Source organism: Rana temporaria, chromosome 3, assembly GCF_905171775.1.
Source record: "Rana temporaria chromosome 3, aRanTem1.1, whole genome shotgun sequence".
Lineage (NCBI taxonomy): Eukaryota > Metazoa > Chordata > Amphibia > Anura > Ranidae > Rana > Rana temporaria.
In genome coordinates, this window is record NC_053491.1 from 251,818,359 (window position 1) to 251,836,098 (window position 17,740).

General features: G+C 44.1%; 1 protein-coding gene across 1 annotated transcript in view; it reads left to right on the plus strand.

Moving 5' to 3' along the window:
* Nucleotides 1-1,583: 1,583 nt before the first annotated feature.
* DPYSL3 (dihydropyrimidinase like 3) overlaps nucleotides 1,584-17,740 on the plus strand; it is a 205,541-nt gene continuing 189,384 nt past the window's right edge. Inside the window, exon 1 of the mRNA XM_040344562.1 lies at nucleotides 1,584-1,956. Within this exon, the coding sequence (XP_040200496.1) occupies nucleotides 1,639-1,956 (318 nt within the window). The 5' untranslated portion in view covers nucleotides 1,584-1,638. The remainder of the gene's footprint in view (nucleotides 1,957-17,740) is intronic.

Below are 17,740 nucleotides of genomic sequence, written 5' to 3' on the forward strand. Positions count from 1 at the left end.
TCATCTGTAACTCTAGGCCCCCTGGGGCCATGGATGCCTCTCCCTTTTGTAATACAAAGGATGGGAGGCTGGACCCCAGAAAGCCCATAAACTTAGCCTGGGGAAGGCAATAAGACATTAACCCCTTCCCCCTGACTTGAGCATCAAACGCTGACTAGCTAACTCACAGTAGGCAACCTGCTCTAGATGAGTGAACTCCCAACTACACTGATGATCAGGAGATGTAATATATAGGGGAGTCCTCTAGATCAGTGGTTCTCAACCCTGTCCTCAAGTACCCCCAACAGGCAGATTATCCAGTGATGTACAATACAGAAGAGTCCTCTAGATGAGTGAACTCCCCTCTATACTGATGTACAATACAAAGAAGTCCTCTAAATGAGTAAACTGCCCTCTATACTAATAATTAGTGTTGCTCACGAATATTCGTATTGCGAATATTCGGCTCGAATATGGCATATTCGAGTATTCGCGATATATTTCGAATTTCGCGGTGAATATTCGCAATTCCGAATATTCGCATTTTTTCAATTTTATTTTTAAAACAGATCACATCCTATCGACGTCTAAAAGCATTGCTGGTATGATTAGAGACCCTGGGCCGAGTAGCTAAGCTGAGGCGATCCTTTTATTTTGCCGAATATAAAAAAAAAAAAAATTGCGAATTTTCGCTAATGCGAATGCGAAAATGATTGCGAATTTTCGATAACTGTGGTAGGAGAACTCTGATTGTCTCTGATGCAAAAGGGGGGGGGCTTTGTGTATGTTTCTGTTATGAATATTTGTATGTTTGATATTATTTTTTTTTGTAAGAAGGAAAAAATTGCGCATACCTTAAAAAAAGGGGAGAATACAGTGAGAGATCTCTAGATGAGTGATCAGATCACACTGGTGGTCTAATGATGTACAATAACAGTGGAGATCTCTAGATGAGTGATCAGATCACACTGATGGTCTAATGATGTACAATAAGTGGAGATCTCTAGATGAGTGATCAGATAACACTGGTGGTCTAATGATGTACAATAACAGTGGAGATCTCTAGATGAGTGATCAGATCACACTGGTGGTCTAATGATGTACAATAACAGTGGAGATCTCTAGATGAGTGATCAGATCACACTGGTGGTCTAATGATGTACAATAACAGTGGAGATCTCTAGATGAGTGATCAGATCACACTGGTGGTCTAATGATGTACAATAACAGTGGAGATCTCTAGATGAGTGATCAGATCACACTGGTGGTCTAATGATGTACAATAACAGTGGAGATCTCTAGATGAGTGATCAGATCACACTGGTGATCTAATGATGTACAATAACAGTGGAGATCTCTAGATGAGTGATCAGATCACACTGGTGATCTAATGATGTACAATAACAGTGGAGATCTCTAGATGAGTGATCAGATCACACTGGTGGTATAATGATGTACAATACAGAGGAGATCTCTAGGATCAGATCACACTGGTGGTCTTGATGTACAATAAAGAGAATCTGATGCTGTGTTCGTGTCATGAAGTTTGCAGGGAGCTCTCTGCTGCCACCAGTGGCCGCTGTCCGCCTGTGCGCTCCTCCCGTGTACTGCCTGTTCTCCGGACTGTACTCGGCTCCAGCTCGGCTCCGTGTCTCAGCCATGGCATCAGGGAACAGGGAGAAGCAAGAAGACCTACCGGTGTACTTAGCACGGCCGGGCACCGCAGACCAAGTGTCCCGGGTGAAGTATGGAGGGATGTTCTGCAATGTGGAGGGGGCATATGAAAGTAAGACTCTAGACTTTGACTCTCTGAGTGTGGGGCAGAGAGGAGGCAGAAAGAGCAATGCTGGGCGTCCAGGGACAAGCAACCAGGATGAGAAGAAGTGTGATCAGAGCAACAAAGAAGGGGACAACCAAGGAGTGGAGATCAAGACTTCTTCTGGGAAGGAGATCCTACAGAACCTGACTGATCAGAAGGTACGTGTCTCTGATCCCCCATGGATAGGATCATGGTGGATGGATGGTGAGGGATCAGATGTAGGAAGTCCTGGGACACTTGTCAGTGACATTCGATGGATGGATAGAGAGGGCTCAGATCTGGGAAGTGCTGGGACACTTGTCAGGGACATTAGATGGATGGATGGAGAGGGGTCAGCTGTAGGAAGTCCTGGGACACTTGTCAGGGACATTGGATGGATGGATGGATGGAGAGGGATCAGATGTAGGAAGTCCTGGGACACTTGTCAGTGACATTCGATGGATGGATAGAGAGGGCTCAGATCTGGGAAGTGCTGGGACACTTGTCAGGGACATTAGATGGATGGATGGAGAGGGGTCAGCTGTAGGAAGTCCTGGGACACTTGTCAGGGACATTGGATGGATGGATGGATGGAGAGGGATCAGATGTAGGAAGTCCTGGGACACTTGTCAGTGACATTGGATGGATGGATGGTGAGGGGTCAGATGTAGGAAGTCCTGGGACACTTGTCAGGGACATTGGATGGATGGATGGAGAGGGATCAGATGTAGGAAGTCCTGGGAAACTTGTCAGTGACATTGGATGGATGGATGGAGAGGGGTCAGATCTGGGAAGTCCTGGGACACTTGACAGTGACATTGGATGGATAGATGGTGAGGGGTCAGATGTAGGAAGTCCTGGGACACTTGTCAGTGACATTGGATGGATGGATGGATGGTGAGGGATCAGATGTAGGAAGTCCTGGGACACTTGTCAGTGACATTGGATGGATGGATGGTGAGGGGTCAGATGTAGGAAGTCCTGGGACACTTGTCAGTGACATTGGATGGATGGATGGTGAGGGGTCAGATGTAGGAAGTCATGGGACACTTGTCAGTGACATTGGATGGATGGATGGTGAGGGGTCAGGTGTAGGAAGTCCTGGGACACTTGTCAGTGACATTGGATGGATGGATGGTGAGGGGTCAGATGTAGGAAGTCCTGGGACACTTGTCAGTGACATTGGATGGTGAGGGATCAGATGTAGGAAGTCCTGGGACACTTGTCAGTGACATTGGATGGATGGATGGTGAGGGGTCAGATGTAGGAAGTCCTGGGACACTTGTCAGTGACATTGGATGGATGGATGGAGTGGGGTCAGATCTGGGAAGTCCTGGGACACTTGACAGTGACATTGGATGGATGGATGGATGGTGAGGGATCAGATGTAGGAAGTCCTGGGACACTTGTCAGTGACATTGGATGGATGGATGGATGGATGGTGAGGGATCAGATGTAGGAAGTCCTGGGACACTTGTCAGTGACATTGGATGGATGGATGGTGAGGGGTCAGATGTAGGAAGTCCTGGGACACTTGTCAGTGACATTGGATGGATGGATGGTGAGGGGTCAGATGTAGGAAGTCCTGGGACACTTGTCAGTGACATTGGATGGATGGATGGTGAGGGATCAGATGTAGGAAGTCCTGGGACACTTGTCAGTGACATTGGATGGATGGATGGTGAGGGGTCATATCTGGGAAGTCCTGGCACACTTGTCAGGAACATTGGATGGATGGATGGATGGATGGAGAGGGGTCAGATGTAGGAAGTCCTGGGACACTTGTCAGGGACATTGGATGGATAGTGAGGGCTCATATCTGGGAAGTCCTGGCACACTTGTACCTTGTTGGAGTTATTGTGTGTGGAAGCTGGAAAGTTCCCTGAGATCACACAGGATTCCTCCCACTCCAGGCTGTGTGGATGGAGCTCACTTCAGTTATTGTCAGAGCTGTCCTGACTCTCCTAGGAAGAAGAGCACACACTCTACTCTGCAGCAGCACAACCACTTACCTCTTAGGATACATTCACACCAGTGATTTAGGCTGGTGGGAATTGCACTGGCAGAAATCTTTGGATTTGTACTGCGGCTGTGAGCGACTAGTATTAGCCGCCAGTCCCATTCACTATAATGACAGGTTTCTGACAGCTGCAGTTTTTTGCGACTGTCTGCACACCTAGCGATTATTTGCAATGATCGCTACTGGATGCACTTTGTTGATACGCCTTCTGCTAGGCTTTCACTGATATTTGTGCCTATACTAAGCATTTGCATGGTGCAAAAGATTCGATACCTAAAACCGATACCTTTGCGTTGCAATTTGAGCCCATACAAAATGAATCCTATCGCAAAGAATTGCATGCGATTAGTACAGGAATGTGGTGCGGTTTCCCACAATGCTCCTGTGTGAACCCAGGCTTGTCATAGTGACCTCAGCCTGGGTTCACACAGGAACAGCGAGTGAAACCGGATTCTTTGCGATTTGTGCCCGTTCACTTCGCATGGGCACAAATCATACCGCAAATGTATCGGTAATTGGTATCGGCGACCCTACCTTATGCCAGTGCTGACAGGTCTGCACACCCCATTGCCACTGCTATCATCTTTTCTGTAGAGTCATCCGCATCCGGTGTCTTCTCTCTTTGGGAGCTGGACAGGCACTAATAATGGGACTAATAATGTCCAACCTATTAGATTGTAAGCCCTTATGACCAGGGCCCTCTTAACCCACTTGTATTTTATTGTCTTATAACTGTACTGTCTCCTTTTAGATTGTATAGTGCTGCGCAAACTGTTGGTGTTATATAAAACCTGTATTATAATAATAATAATAATAATATTGATATGTACACACAAGTTGCACTATCCTGGCAATGGGGACCATTGTTTACATATGTTTACAAAAGCTTTATTTGCCATTGTTTACATATTTTTTTTGTTTACAAAAGCTTTATTTGCCATTGTTTACATCTTAAAGTGGTTGTAAACTCTAGTTAAAAAAATAAATAAAAAATAAAAACTCTTCAAGACAAAGGTATAAGGAGCTAGTATGCATTAATTACATTATTAATTACACAGATGTTTGTGAGCAGAAACCCAGTCACAATAGTTTTAGAATTTCACTCAAACAAAGAAGACACTGTATAGTATACAATATACGCAGTTAAAATGAACATGATACAAAGTTTCTTTGTTCTTTTAGCTTTTTAAAGTTTCTATTGTCTCCTTTCAGTGTTCAGTACTTTGGTGATAAGGCAATACTGGCTGCAGGAAAAGGTGTGGCTGTTATTAGGATGAGTCCTCTCCATCGCCCACTCCATTCATTCATTAGACAGTATAGTAGACATGTCACAAGGCCTGAACAAGCATTTACAAAGCCTATTGTTAACAGAATGTCTTCACAATTAACGGCAGAACAGCGACACGATCCTCATAAATATTACCTGAAAAAAAATGATTTGCCATTCCATCTTCACAGCCCAAAAAATCCTATTTCTTCATTTACACTAAGTGGTGCAGGTGAACAAATCTCCTGTCGTATTGTATTCCAACAGCCAGCTCCAGTATCTGTCAGAATACCCAAACCTGTGGGGGTGATTTACTAAAATAAATTGTTTTCATAATAAGCATCCTTTACCTGCAGACATTCCTCTTTTCACTTCCTCATTGTTCGTTTTTGCTCAGAAGTTGCTCTATTTCTTCTCTGTTCTGTTCACTTCCTGCTTGTCTGATTGTTACTCACCACCGTGATGGGAGGCTTTACTGCGGTGGTCAGTGACGTGATCACCCCCTCCTGGGAACTACATCTGTGTGGCAGGACGCTCTCTACGTGTTAGATACTTCAAGGAGGTGTGAATTACTGGGTGTGCCACAATGCATACTGGGAAATGTAGTTGAACGAGCGCCACAAACCAGGAAGTGAATGAGAGAACAGAAACTAGAACGCCGAAGGTGATATAGATGAAAGAATTTAATAGGTATTTACTCGTTTTTTAACAGAATCATTACACTATTCTGAACAAAAGAAATTATGATACTGCGCTAAACTAACTAAGTGAAACAAAAATAGACGAGCTGCAACAAAAATTGTGATATACACACAATATACAATCAAAACAAAACAAATAAGTTGCGCTAACCTATTACACATTACACTATTCTGTCTGTCTTGAGGAAAGGACTAATAAGTTGGGCTTTAAGGGCACACAGTACCAATAGATGTAGAAAACTAAAAGTTTATTTAGTATGAAATATCATAAAAGTGGAATGACATAAAATCAAAGAAATTAACGAAATTAGGTCAGCAACTAATACCACAACTGTGATTACAACACTATACAATCATATCATATATAGGCTTCATTTAGAAAGCACAGTTACAGGTACAATGTTGAGTTGCATATCCAGTGTAGTATTCCAAAGATTTGGTGAAGAGCTTGCTCAAAGCAAAGCAAGCTCTTCACCAAATCTTTGGAATACTACACTGGATATGCAACTCAACATTGTACCTGTAACTGTGCTTTCTAAATGAAGCCTATATATGATATGATTGTATAGTGTTGTAATCACAGTTGTGGTATTAGTTGCTGACCTAATTTCGTTAATTTCTTTGATTTTATGTCATTCCACTTTTATGATATTTCATACTAAATAAACTTTTAGTTTTCTACATCTATTGGTACTGTGTGCCCTTAAAGCCCAACTTATTAGTCCTTTCCTCAATTCTCGCTATTTCGGGGCGTTGGCACATTATATACTAGTGCATTCGCGGTGTCACCACGCGATGTATGCACATTAAATAGGTCTCTTTTTTACCAAATTATTCTGTCTGTCTACCTTGCAGACATTCATTTTAGGCAAAACTATTTTTTCCTTTACAACTCCTTTAAGGTTTTGAGAGAAAAAACTGGAAGCTGATTGGGTTTCATGCAGAGATGCGCCAGATTTTGCAGTCTTCAGTTTTAGACCCCATTCACACCTTTCTGTTGAAAGAACCATTGTCAGGTGGAAAATTGTTGGTACCTTCATCCAATCAGATGCAAGCACTGGGGTCCTTCCTGCTGTCTTCTGGTAAACACACTGGTCCCAGAAGACAGCGAGGACCAATTGGGACGCGCCACGCGACTCACACAGGCGCAGTAGGGAGCCGCAACACTTTACTTCCTGATTCTCTCTCTGAGGATGGTGGCGGGGACAGCCGAGAGCCGAGCGATTGATCGGCTTCGGCTGCCGACATCGCGGGCACCCTGGACAGGTACGGGTCCATTTATTAAAAGTCAGCAGCTGCTGTATTTGTAGCTGCTGGCTTTTAATATTTTTTTTAGGGCGGACCTCCGCTTTAATAACAAGAGTCCCCCTTTACATCAGAGTCCACAGAGTTCCACTTTTGCATCTGAATCCGCAGAATTCCCCTTCACTTTCACTGTAAGGGGGGACTGTGCAGACTCTGATGTAAGGGAGAACTCTAAGGACTTTAACATAAGGGATGTTCTAGGAACTCTGATTTAAGGGGGAGCACTGAGAACTCTGATGTACGGAAAGGACTCTGATGTAAGGGGAAACATTGTGGCATCTGGTGTAAAGGAAACTCTGCTGTAAGGGGTGCTCTGAGAACCCTGATTTCCCTTAGTGTACTCTCTTAGAAGCAGGAGAGAGAAGGAGGGAGACTTCAGTCACAGACAGGGGTGGATGGTGAGCTCACTCACCCCTTGGCAGTCGACACCTCTCATCCAGATGTATCTGAGGCTGCTGGAATTTTAATTTCTGGCCCCCACTTTTCTGAGGAAAACGCTCCAGAGATTGAAGTGTGGGCAGACACAGAGGGGTGGGGGCAGGAGGAAGAGAAGCAGATTGAGCCCTCTCTTCTCTCCCGCCTGTGTGTGTGTGGGGGGGATGTTAGGTTAGTGCTAACTTTGGGCAGTGTGAAAGTGAGTGTAACAGACACTCTCGGCTTAGACAACTGCAACCAGCAACCCTACTGGGAAGTCATAGTCTAGTCTGAATAATGTGTCCGGGTTTCAGGCAGTCTGAAACCCGGATGGAAGATTACAAGCCCGAACTGTCCGTGAATCCCGGACAGGTAGCAACCCTATAATCCTCCATTACTCTCCCCTAAATGAAATAAAAAGTTTTGCCTTTAGTTCTACTTTAAGCCCGAATTAAGATATACGACATCTGTCAGGTTGGTGTAACAGGTTCTTGGACACTAGTAAAAGCTCTAAATGAGCAGGATGCAGCCACTCCGGAAAGCTACTGGTCTTTGTGACATAAACCAGAGCAGTCTCTCTCATGCAAAAGCACAAAGACAATCTCCAGACATTTCTTAATTATCATATGTACTGACTGACATATTCCGTTTTCAGATTTTCAGGGCTGTTAAGTGAAGTCTAACATTTCAGAAATAAATAATCCTCAAAAATGCAACTGCAGGTGCGCTTTGGATGCATTTTTGCCACGTTTTAGATGCGGTTTCCATTAATTTCAATGGGAGGTGCATTTTTGGTGTGTTTTTTTACCACACCAAACATGCACCAAAAGGCCCCTATCTCACTGGGGTGGGAGCGGCAGTGGCGGTAAAGCGCCACTATTTTTAGCCGCGCTTTACCGCTAATTTCACAGCACAATTCAGAGCAGCGCTATTTGCTAGTCGAAAAAGGGTTAAAAACCGCCGCAAAGCGCCTCTGCAGAGACGCTTTGCCAGCGATATAGCCACAGTGTCCAATTGCTTTCAATGGGCAGGAGCGGTGGAGGAGCGGTATACACACCGCTCCTTCACTGCTCCAAAGATGCGGCTATCAGGACTTTTTTTCACGTCCTGCTAGCGCGCCGCTCCAGTGTGAAAACCATCGGGCTTTCACATTGGAGAAACAGCGGCCGCTGTTTCAGGTCGGCTTGCAGGCGCTATTTTTAGCGCAATAGCGCCTGCAAACCGCCCAGTGTGAAAGGGGTCTACATGTAGCAAGCAGGATATCTTTACCTGCTTGTCTGGATTCTAACACAGTACATTTCCAACAAAGTATTACCAACCTATTCTGCACTTGTGTTACATGTGCAATGTACTGTATACAAGCTAGAATAAAACTTGTATGCTTAATGAGTGCATTGTGATGAGGATCCATAGTGGCATTAGGCCAGTAGTAGGGGGATTTAAGACTTGTGTCAAATCCTTCCTTATTAGGAGTGTTTTTAAATCCATTGTACTAAGTCTACCAGCAGTGCCATGTTTTGTTGTGTGATTAGCTTTAACTAATGCAAAATATAAATAAAAAGATAAGTGACAGCCCTGCACAGTGCTGCTTATCAGGTTAGGGTGATTCCAGCAAGCATTTTTTTTTCTTAGGATGTAGAAGCTCCCTTAGTCTACTTTCACATTGGGGCCACAGCCATGGTAGCGCTAAATCGCTGCTCGTTTTAGCGGTGCTTTAGCGCTGTTTAAGCTGTTTTTTTTTGGCCACTAGCGGTGCAATGTTAACCCCTGCTAGCGGCAGAAGAAGGGGTTAAAACCGCCCGTGTTGCGGCACTGCCCATTCATTTCAATGCGCAGGGCGTTTTGGGACCACAGAAAATAAGGTGTTGCTTACGGAACTGAATTTAATGTATAATACAGTGGTCAGTAGTATGTAGGGCAGTGTACAGCAGTCAGTAGTATGTAGGGCAGTGTACAGAGGTTACTAGTATGTAGGGCAGTGTACAGAGGTCACTAGTATGTAGGGCAGTGTACAGCAGTCAGTAGTATGTAGGGCAGTGTACAGAGGTTACTAGTATGTAGGGCAGTGTACAGAGGTTACTAGTATGTAGGGCAGTGTACAGAGGTCACTAGTATGTAGGGCAGTGTACAGAGGTTACTAGTATGTAGGGCAGTGTACAGAGGTTACTAGTATGTAGGGCAGTGTACAGAGGTTACTAGTATGTAGGGCAGTGTACAGCAGTCAGTAGTATGTAGGGCAGTGTACAGAGGTTACTAGTATGTAGGGCAGTGTACAGAGGTCACTAGTATGTAGGGCAGTGTACGGCAGTCAGTAGTATGAAGTGCAGTGTACAACGGTCAGTAGTATGCAGAGCAATGTACAGTGGTCAGTAGTATGTATGGCAGTAAACAGAGGTCAGTAGGAGGCAGGGCAGTGTACAGAGGTCAATAGGATTTAGGACAGTGTACAGAGGTCAGTAGAATGTATGGCAGTGAACAGAGGTCAGTAGTATGTAGGGCAGTGTATAGAGGTCAGCAGGATGTATGGCAGTGTACAGAGGTCAGTAGGATGTAGGGCAGTGTACAGAGGTCAGTAGTATGTAGGGCAGTGTACAGGGGTCAGTAGGATGTAGGGCAATGTACATTGATTAGTAGTATTTAGGGCAGTATACAGAGGTCAGTAGTATGTAGGGCAGTGTACAGAGGTCAGTAGAAGGCAGGGTAGTGTACAGAGGTCAGTAGGATGTAGGGCAGTGTACAGTGGTCAGTAGGATGTAGGGCAGTGTACAGCGGTCAGCAGGATGTATGGCAGTGTACAGAGGGCAGTAGTATGTTGGGCAGTTTACAGGGAAATGCAGGGCAGAGGACAGGGGTCAGAATGGCACATGCTGGGGGGGGGGGTCGAGAGGGAATACACCAGGGGGCAGTCACAATGCTTTAATGAGTTCAATTTCTCATTGGTCTACATGAAAAGGAGATGCAATCCCATTTGTCAGCTAATAGCACCTCTATGCTAAGCTGCAGTATCTCAGCAGACTCAGCATAGAGGTGCCTGTAAACTAATCCACAATCTGCTGCAAGCAGAGCTCACCTCCAGGAACATTCACTCGGGAGGTACAGGGGGTGGAGCATGCAGTCCCAATGTGTCTGGGCACAGTGGGCAGTAATTCCTGCTGAGAATGGCTCTGAGTTGTCCCGACCGCGGCTGTGGTTACCCGGGGCATGCTCAGTCTCGAAGTCCGTAATATTTTCTTGGGGGGAGCAATTGCCCTGTTGCCCCCCCTGGTTCCGCCCTGTGTCAGGGTGCTGCTGCTCTCTATAGGTTTATATACTGAGCCTGATTCTGACAGTGAGGACTCCCCATCGCTCTCATATGTCATACTCAGTATCCTGTAGTCCTCTTCACTAGTGTACCTTTCGTTTGACATTTTAGCCAATAAATGTGTAGGTACCTAGTGTGACTAAAAAGCATCTGGTTGTCAAGGACTGTTTGAACCACTACAAAAAAATTTAACTGCTGGCGCTAGCAATGATCAGGCCAGACTCTGCTGCGTATCGGAAGTGACAGCGATCTTCTGACACTGCACTTGTTGGGGGGAGCTAAACCCAGGTGCTGGCAGGTGCCGGGGCTGATCCTGCTAACGCTGGGTTGAGACAGGAAACCCAACGTTTCGAGGCTTATTCAATTTGTAGAACCTCTTCTTCAGGGGTGGGATATAGCACTTATGATGGTGGTAGTATCATTCCACATATATGTACATGTACAATGGACATTTGAATTCCGATCATTTAAAAAGACATCGAAATTCCGGATATATTGATGGCCTGACCAAATTCTTTGCCTCAAACATGGAATCTGAAGGGGGCAATAAGCCCAACCGAGAACTTAACCCAACCGGTCAGATGCTGTTGTCACAGAGGGCGTAAACAATGGGAACTGTGCCTCCTAAAACCGCATACACGCACACTGGTTGCATGTAGATGGAACAGTCCCCTACCGGAAAGATGCCTGAAGCACTAATAATATCATTCCTCTGAGGCCACACTATGATGAAGTGAGAACCAGGCAAATTATATAAATCCTTCGTCCTTGTTACGGGACAGAAGTCCCTATTGTACCCTGAGAGCAGAGCAAACAAGGAGGGAAGAGGTATCTAGAAGTGCAAAGTAGTCCAGTGAATGTTATCCACAGCCCATGTATTGTTGCTGGGATTCAGGATGGAATCCAACAGCTCCTATGGTGTACACCAGGTGTGGCCCGGGGGCCACACGTGGCCCGTGGAGCCCTCTGATGTGGCCCGCGACCTCCTGCTCTGGAATGGCGGGTTGGCAAGCAAAGATCGCAGGTTGCAGACCCGCCATACCACAGCATCAGTGTTGTGATAGGAAGCTGGTGGTAGAGGAAGAAAGCGGCTGAGTAGGAGAGACCCATAAGCCGATGTTTCCTCTACAGTGCCGGCTTTTGCCACAGGCGGAGTCTATGGCAAAGTTCAGCTAACCCACAGGATAGTCATAGTTGCACTTGCGGTATGGTAAATCGCAACACATCAGTGTGAAAGCAGTTTTAGGCCCTTTTCACGCGATCAGCCCGACCAAAAGGGACCCTCAATTCACCTCTACAGACGACAGATGTCTGTTTAAGCCCGCCTACCTCTAATCCGAAAAACATTTGTCCCCTTCCATCTGGGCGGATCGGAGGGCCTATAGAGTAGCTGTGACCTGTCACCCGTCCGCTCCAAACATTGTGGCCCGCGACTGGTTACCAAGTGGCCCTCGCTCTTCAAAAGGTTGGGTACCCCTGGTGTACACCCTACCTCAGAGTCTGACTCTGAGGTTGTACACCATAGGAGCTGTTGGATTCCATCCTGAATCCCTAGTGAGAGATAATACCGCTCTAAAAACTGCTGATCCCTTGGCTTTGCTTCCGTCCCACTAAACCAAAAGGGTGCTAGCTATGCACAGGTGCATTGGATAGAAGAAGATCCTGGACTGCCGCACTCCTTAAAATTATATCTTTATTGTACAAATAAAATCCAAAAAACAACCAAAGCGATACAGTCAAAAAGAAGGGAACAACAGGAAAAAGGTGGCTGACATGTTTCACATCATGTGATGCTTACTCATAGTTATAGTAGAACTATAGGCAACACTTTTTTTTTTCATTTTGGATAGAGTAAGGGAGGGTTATAGCCCCTGTCAGTTTATCTTTCACCATCCCTGTCCCATTGCAGAGATTTCCCTTCACTTCCTGCCCCATAGCCAAACAGGAAGTGAGAGGAAATCTATGCAAATTAAGGGAATCCGTCCCCCCCCCCCCAAGCCCTCAGAACTAGTTTCCCCACTCGCAAATTTCAGGGTGTGTCTTAAACAGAAAGAGGTGTGGCATTGACAGGAAGGGGTGGGTCATATATAAATTAGGGAGTGCACAAGTTTAGTCAGGCTTAGGGCAGCACAAATCCTAAATACACTACTGCCTGTATGTATAAATAAAAAGGCGTAATTTACTAACATTTTAAAGCAGTTGTACAGTCTTAAGTTCAAAAATGAAAAGTCAGCAGCTACAAAAACTGTAGTTGCTGATTTTTAATAATGGGACACTCACCTGCCACAGGATCCAGCGATGTCCTGACCCAGCCGGTTTCCTTATCTGGCTTATATACATAGAGCATAGTTCGCCAGCTCTGCCTAAAACCACTTTCTCATATGTTTTACATTTAAAAACATTATATATGATGTAATTCAATAGGATTCTAGTATCTGCATTTACAATGCTTAAATATGGTTTTGATTTACTAAAGTAGTATAATGTTAAAGGGTATCTAAACCCATAAACCAAACATGGTGCTGTACATGTTTCCAAAATCATACCAAATCACTCAGAATTCGCAGCCACCCAGTATGTAATATCAATAATATAAATACGAAGGAGAATGTATTGTAAATTCAGCCATAGATATAAAAACATATAATATTTGTATTTTGTTCAACGTTAGCCTCCTCCTATCCTTCTGAGGAAGCAGAATATTTTCAAGAAATGTGTAGAGGACTTAAAGGTGTTGTAAAGGTACAATTTTTCCTAAATAGCTTCCTTTACCTTAGTGCAGTCCTCCTTCACTTACCTCATCATTCGATTTTGCTTTTAAATGTCCTTATTTCTTCTGAGAAATCCTCACTTCCTGTTCTTCTGTCTGTGACTCCACACAGTAATGCAAGGCTTTCTCCCTGGTGTGGAGTGTCGTGCTCGCCCCCTCCCTTGGATTACAGGAGAGTCAGGACGCTCTCTACGTTGCAGATAGAGAAAGGAGCTGTGTGTTAGTGGGCGTCCTGACTTTCCTGTAGTCCAAGGGAGGGGGTGAGCACGACACTCCACACCAGGGAGAAAGCCTTGCATTACTGTGTGGAGTTACAGACAGAAGAACAGGAAGTGAGGATTTCTCAGAAGAAATAAGGACATTTAAAAGCAAAATGGAAGGATGAGGTAAGTGAAGGAGGAATGCACTAAGGTAAAGGAAGCTATTTAGGAAAAAAAATTGTACCTTTACAACCCCTTTAAGATCCCCCTGTTCGGTGCATCAAAAGGCATATGTGTCAAATAAAATATTGTGGTTTATTGTAAAAAATCTATAAATTAAAAAAATACATGTATAAAGGACTTTGATTTTACAATAGTGTTTTAATAAAAACAATACAAATCTTTATATTTTTATATAACAAATTTGTAATTCTTGGCTATATCAAAAGTCTGCCTAGTCACTCCCCAACACATACACATGTTTTTTCTTTGTGATTTTTTCTTTGTTCCTTTTTTTCCTTATGAATTTATGTTTTTGAAATGTCAAAAAGATAACACTTTTATTTTAAATGCCATGCCTTCATTTAAATTATACAAGTAATCTTACCAGTAAGTTGCAGCCAAAGCATTCCTTCCAACATTATGAGATGAGAAATAGGGATAGCAGTTAGCCTAAAGTATGTAAGCAAAAAAATGATTGGTTAAAACCACAACTACTTTTTTTTTTAACACTACTGGTTTTATAAAATAATACATTTAAATCATTTAGAAGTTGGATGTAGGGTTCAATGCAGAAAAATAGTTTTGGTAGTTAAATGGTCTTTTTTTTTTAATAATGATCTAGTATACATTAGACCAAAAAGAAGGACAACTAATGCCTTGTAAACACTATCGGAATTTCTGATGGAAAAAGTCAGATGGAATTTTTTCATCGGATATTTCGACCGTGTGTGTGCCCCATCTGAGTTTTTCCATTGGAAATTCCGACGGACTTAGAAAGAGAACATGTTCTCTTTTTTTACGATGAAATCATTTTTTTATCGGAAATTCCATTCGTCTGTATGGAACGCCGATGGAGAAAATACACGCGTGCTCAGAATCAAGTCGACGCATGCTCGGAAGCATTGAACTTAACGTATTTATTGGGGTATAGCGCGCTCCCGCGTATAGCATGCACCCCTAAAGTTGGCCCGAAATTCCTGTGGAAAAAAGATTTTTGTACTTACAGTTTTGGTGTCTTGCGCGGCGTCCATCGGCGGCCTCGTCGGGTCCGGCGTCCGTCTGTGGCTTGGGGTGTCCTCTTCGACGGGTCCGGCGTCCTTCTGCAGCGTTCCTCCCCGCTCGTTTCCCGCTTTCCCGCGCCGAGTTTGAATACTGAGCCGGCATATACCGAGCGCAGTACACTCGTGTATAGTCGGGCAGGCTCGGCTACTCTCACTCTGACGTCCTGTACGTCCAGGACGTCAGCGCGAGAGGACCCGAGACTGCCCGACTATACACGAGTGTACTGCACTCGGTATATGCCGGCGCAGTATTCAAACTCGGCGCGGGAAAGCGGGTATCGGCGTATATCGCGCACCCACGATTTTGCCCTGATTTTCAGGGCAAAAAAGTGCGCGGTATACGCCGATAAATACGGTAATTTTTCTAGGCTCGTCGGAGTGATGTATGTCACCGCGTTTCGGACGGTCGGAATTTGGTGTGACAGTGTGTATGCAAGACAACTTGAACGGAATTCTGTCAGAAAAATACATCTGCGTTTATACCGACGGAAATTCCAATCTTGTGTACGGGGCATAAGAAAGAAAGAGGGAAAAGAGGATTTTCAAAAAGAGGGTCAGTTGCTCCAAGTGAAGAGACAGCTACTAGCTATGCCAAAGAAGCCTGGTCTTGCTCAGTTCACCTGAGGCAGTGCCCCCCTTTCCTACATGCTCCCAATTTGAACTACAAGTAGCCATGCCTACGCCCAGCATGCTGTCACATTCCTTTGTTGCGAATGCAGTAAAACTGTGATGTCCAGCTGCTTCTCTGCGCACATGTCCACAGGAAGTTCACACAAATATATTTACAGTGCCTTGAAAAAGTATTCATACCCCTTGAAATTTTCCACATTTTGGCATGTTACAACCAAAAACGTAAATATATTTTATTGGGATTTTATGTGATAGCCCAACACAACCTGGCACACAAATGTGAAGTTGAAGAATACATGGTTTTCATTTTTTTTTTTACAGATAAATACGGTATGTGAAAATTGTGACGTAACTTTGTATTCAGCCCCCTGAGTCAATACTTTGTAGAACCACCTTTCACTGCAATTATAGCTGCAAGTCTTTTTGGGGAAGTCTCTACCAGCTTTGCACATCTAGAGTGATATTTTTGCCCATTCTTCTTTTCAAAATAGCTCAAGCTCTGTCAGATTGGATGGAGAGCGCCAATTTTCAAGTCTTGCCACAAATTCTCAATTGGATTTAGGTCTGGACTTAGACTGGGCCATTCTAACACGTGAATATGCTTTGATCTTCGAAACCATTCCATTGTAGCTCTGTATTTGGCTCCATCCATCTTTCCATTAACTCTGACCAGCTTCCCTGTCCCTGCTGAAGAAAGACATCCCCACAACATGATGCTGCCACCACCATGTTTCACTGTGGGGAAGGTGTGTGTTCAGAGTGATGTGCAGTGTTATTTTTCAGACACGTATAGCGTTTTGCCTTTAGGCTAAAAAGTTAAACTTTGGTCTCATCGGACCAGAGCGCCTTCTTCCACATGTTTGCTCTGTGTCCCCCACATGGTTTCTCGCAAACTGCATACGGGACTTCTTATGGCTTTCTTCCAACAATGTCTTTCTTCTTGCCACTCTTTCATAAAGGCCAGATTTGTGGAGTGCACAACTAATAGTTGTCCTGTGGACAGATTCTCCCACCTGAGCTGTGGATCTCTGCAGCTCCTCCAGAGTTACCATGGGCCTCTTGGCTGCTTCTCTGATTAATAGTCTCCTTGCTCAACCTGTCAGTTTAGGTGGACGGCCATGTCTTGGTAGGTTTGCAGTTGTGCAATGCTCTTTCCATTTTTAGATGATGGATTAAACAGTGCTCTGTGAGATGTTCAAAGCTTTGGATATTTTTTTTATAACCTATACTGCTTTAAATTTCTCCACAACTTTATCCCTGACCTGTCTGGTGTGTGCATTGGCCTTCATGATGCTGTTTGTTCACTAAGGTTCTCTAACAAACCTCTGAGAGCTTTACAGAACAGCTGTATTTATACTGAGATAAAATTACACATAGGTGGACGCTTCTTATTAATAAGGTGACTTCTAAAGCAAATGGTTCCACTAGATTTTAGTTAGGAGTAGCAGAGTAAAGGGGGCTGAATACAAATGCACGCCACACTTTTCAGATATTTATTTGTAGAAAAAAATTAAAAAACATTTATCATTTTCCTTCCACTTCACAATTATGCGTCACTTTGTGTTGGTCTATCACATAAAATCCCAATAAAATACATTTGCGTTTTTGGTTGTAACATAACAAAATGTGGAAAATATCAATGGGTATGAATACTTTTTCAAGGCACTGTATATAAAATGGCAGAGCTATGCCTCCTGTAAAACCGCATGTTCTATGTGAATTTGGTGGCAAATTTGATTGTTATCAGGCTTTTCTCTCTTATTCATATAGAATAGAGTGGATAAGGGAAATACCACATTGTGGCCAATAGATGGAGCTGTTGATTATTGGAAATAAATACTTATTTTGTATCAGCATCAGCACCATTTGGTTGCCATAATGCAGCATTTTCTTGACTTAATCTATTCTGTATGAATGAACAGCAGTCGACCTGGAGAGAAAAATGCCTAATTTTTGTTGTAAGGGTGACTCCTTGGCTTGCAGGGTCCTATGGCCACCCTTTTGTTCAGGCTCCCTGTTAGAGAACTACAGACTGATGTAATTATACCGCTAGCACCGACAGGCACAGGCGG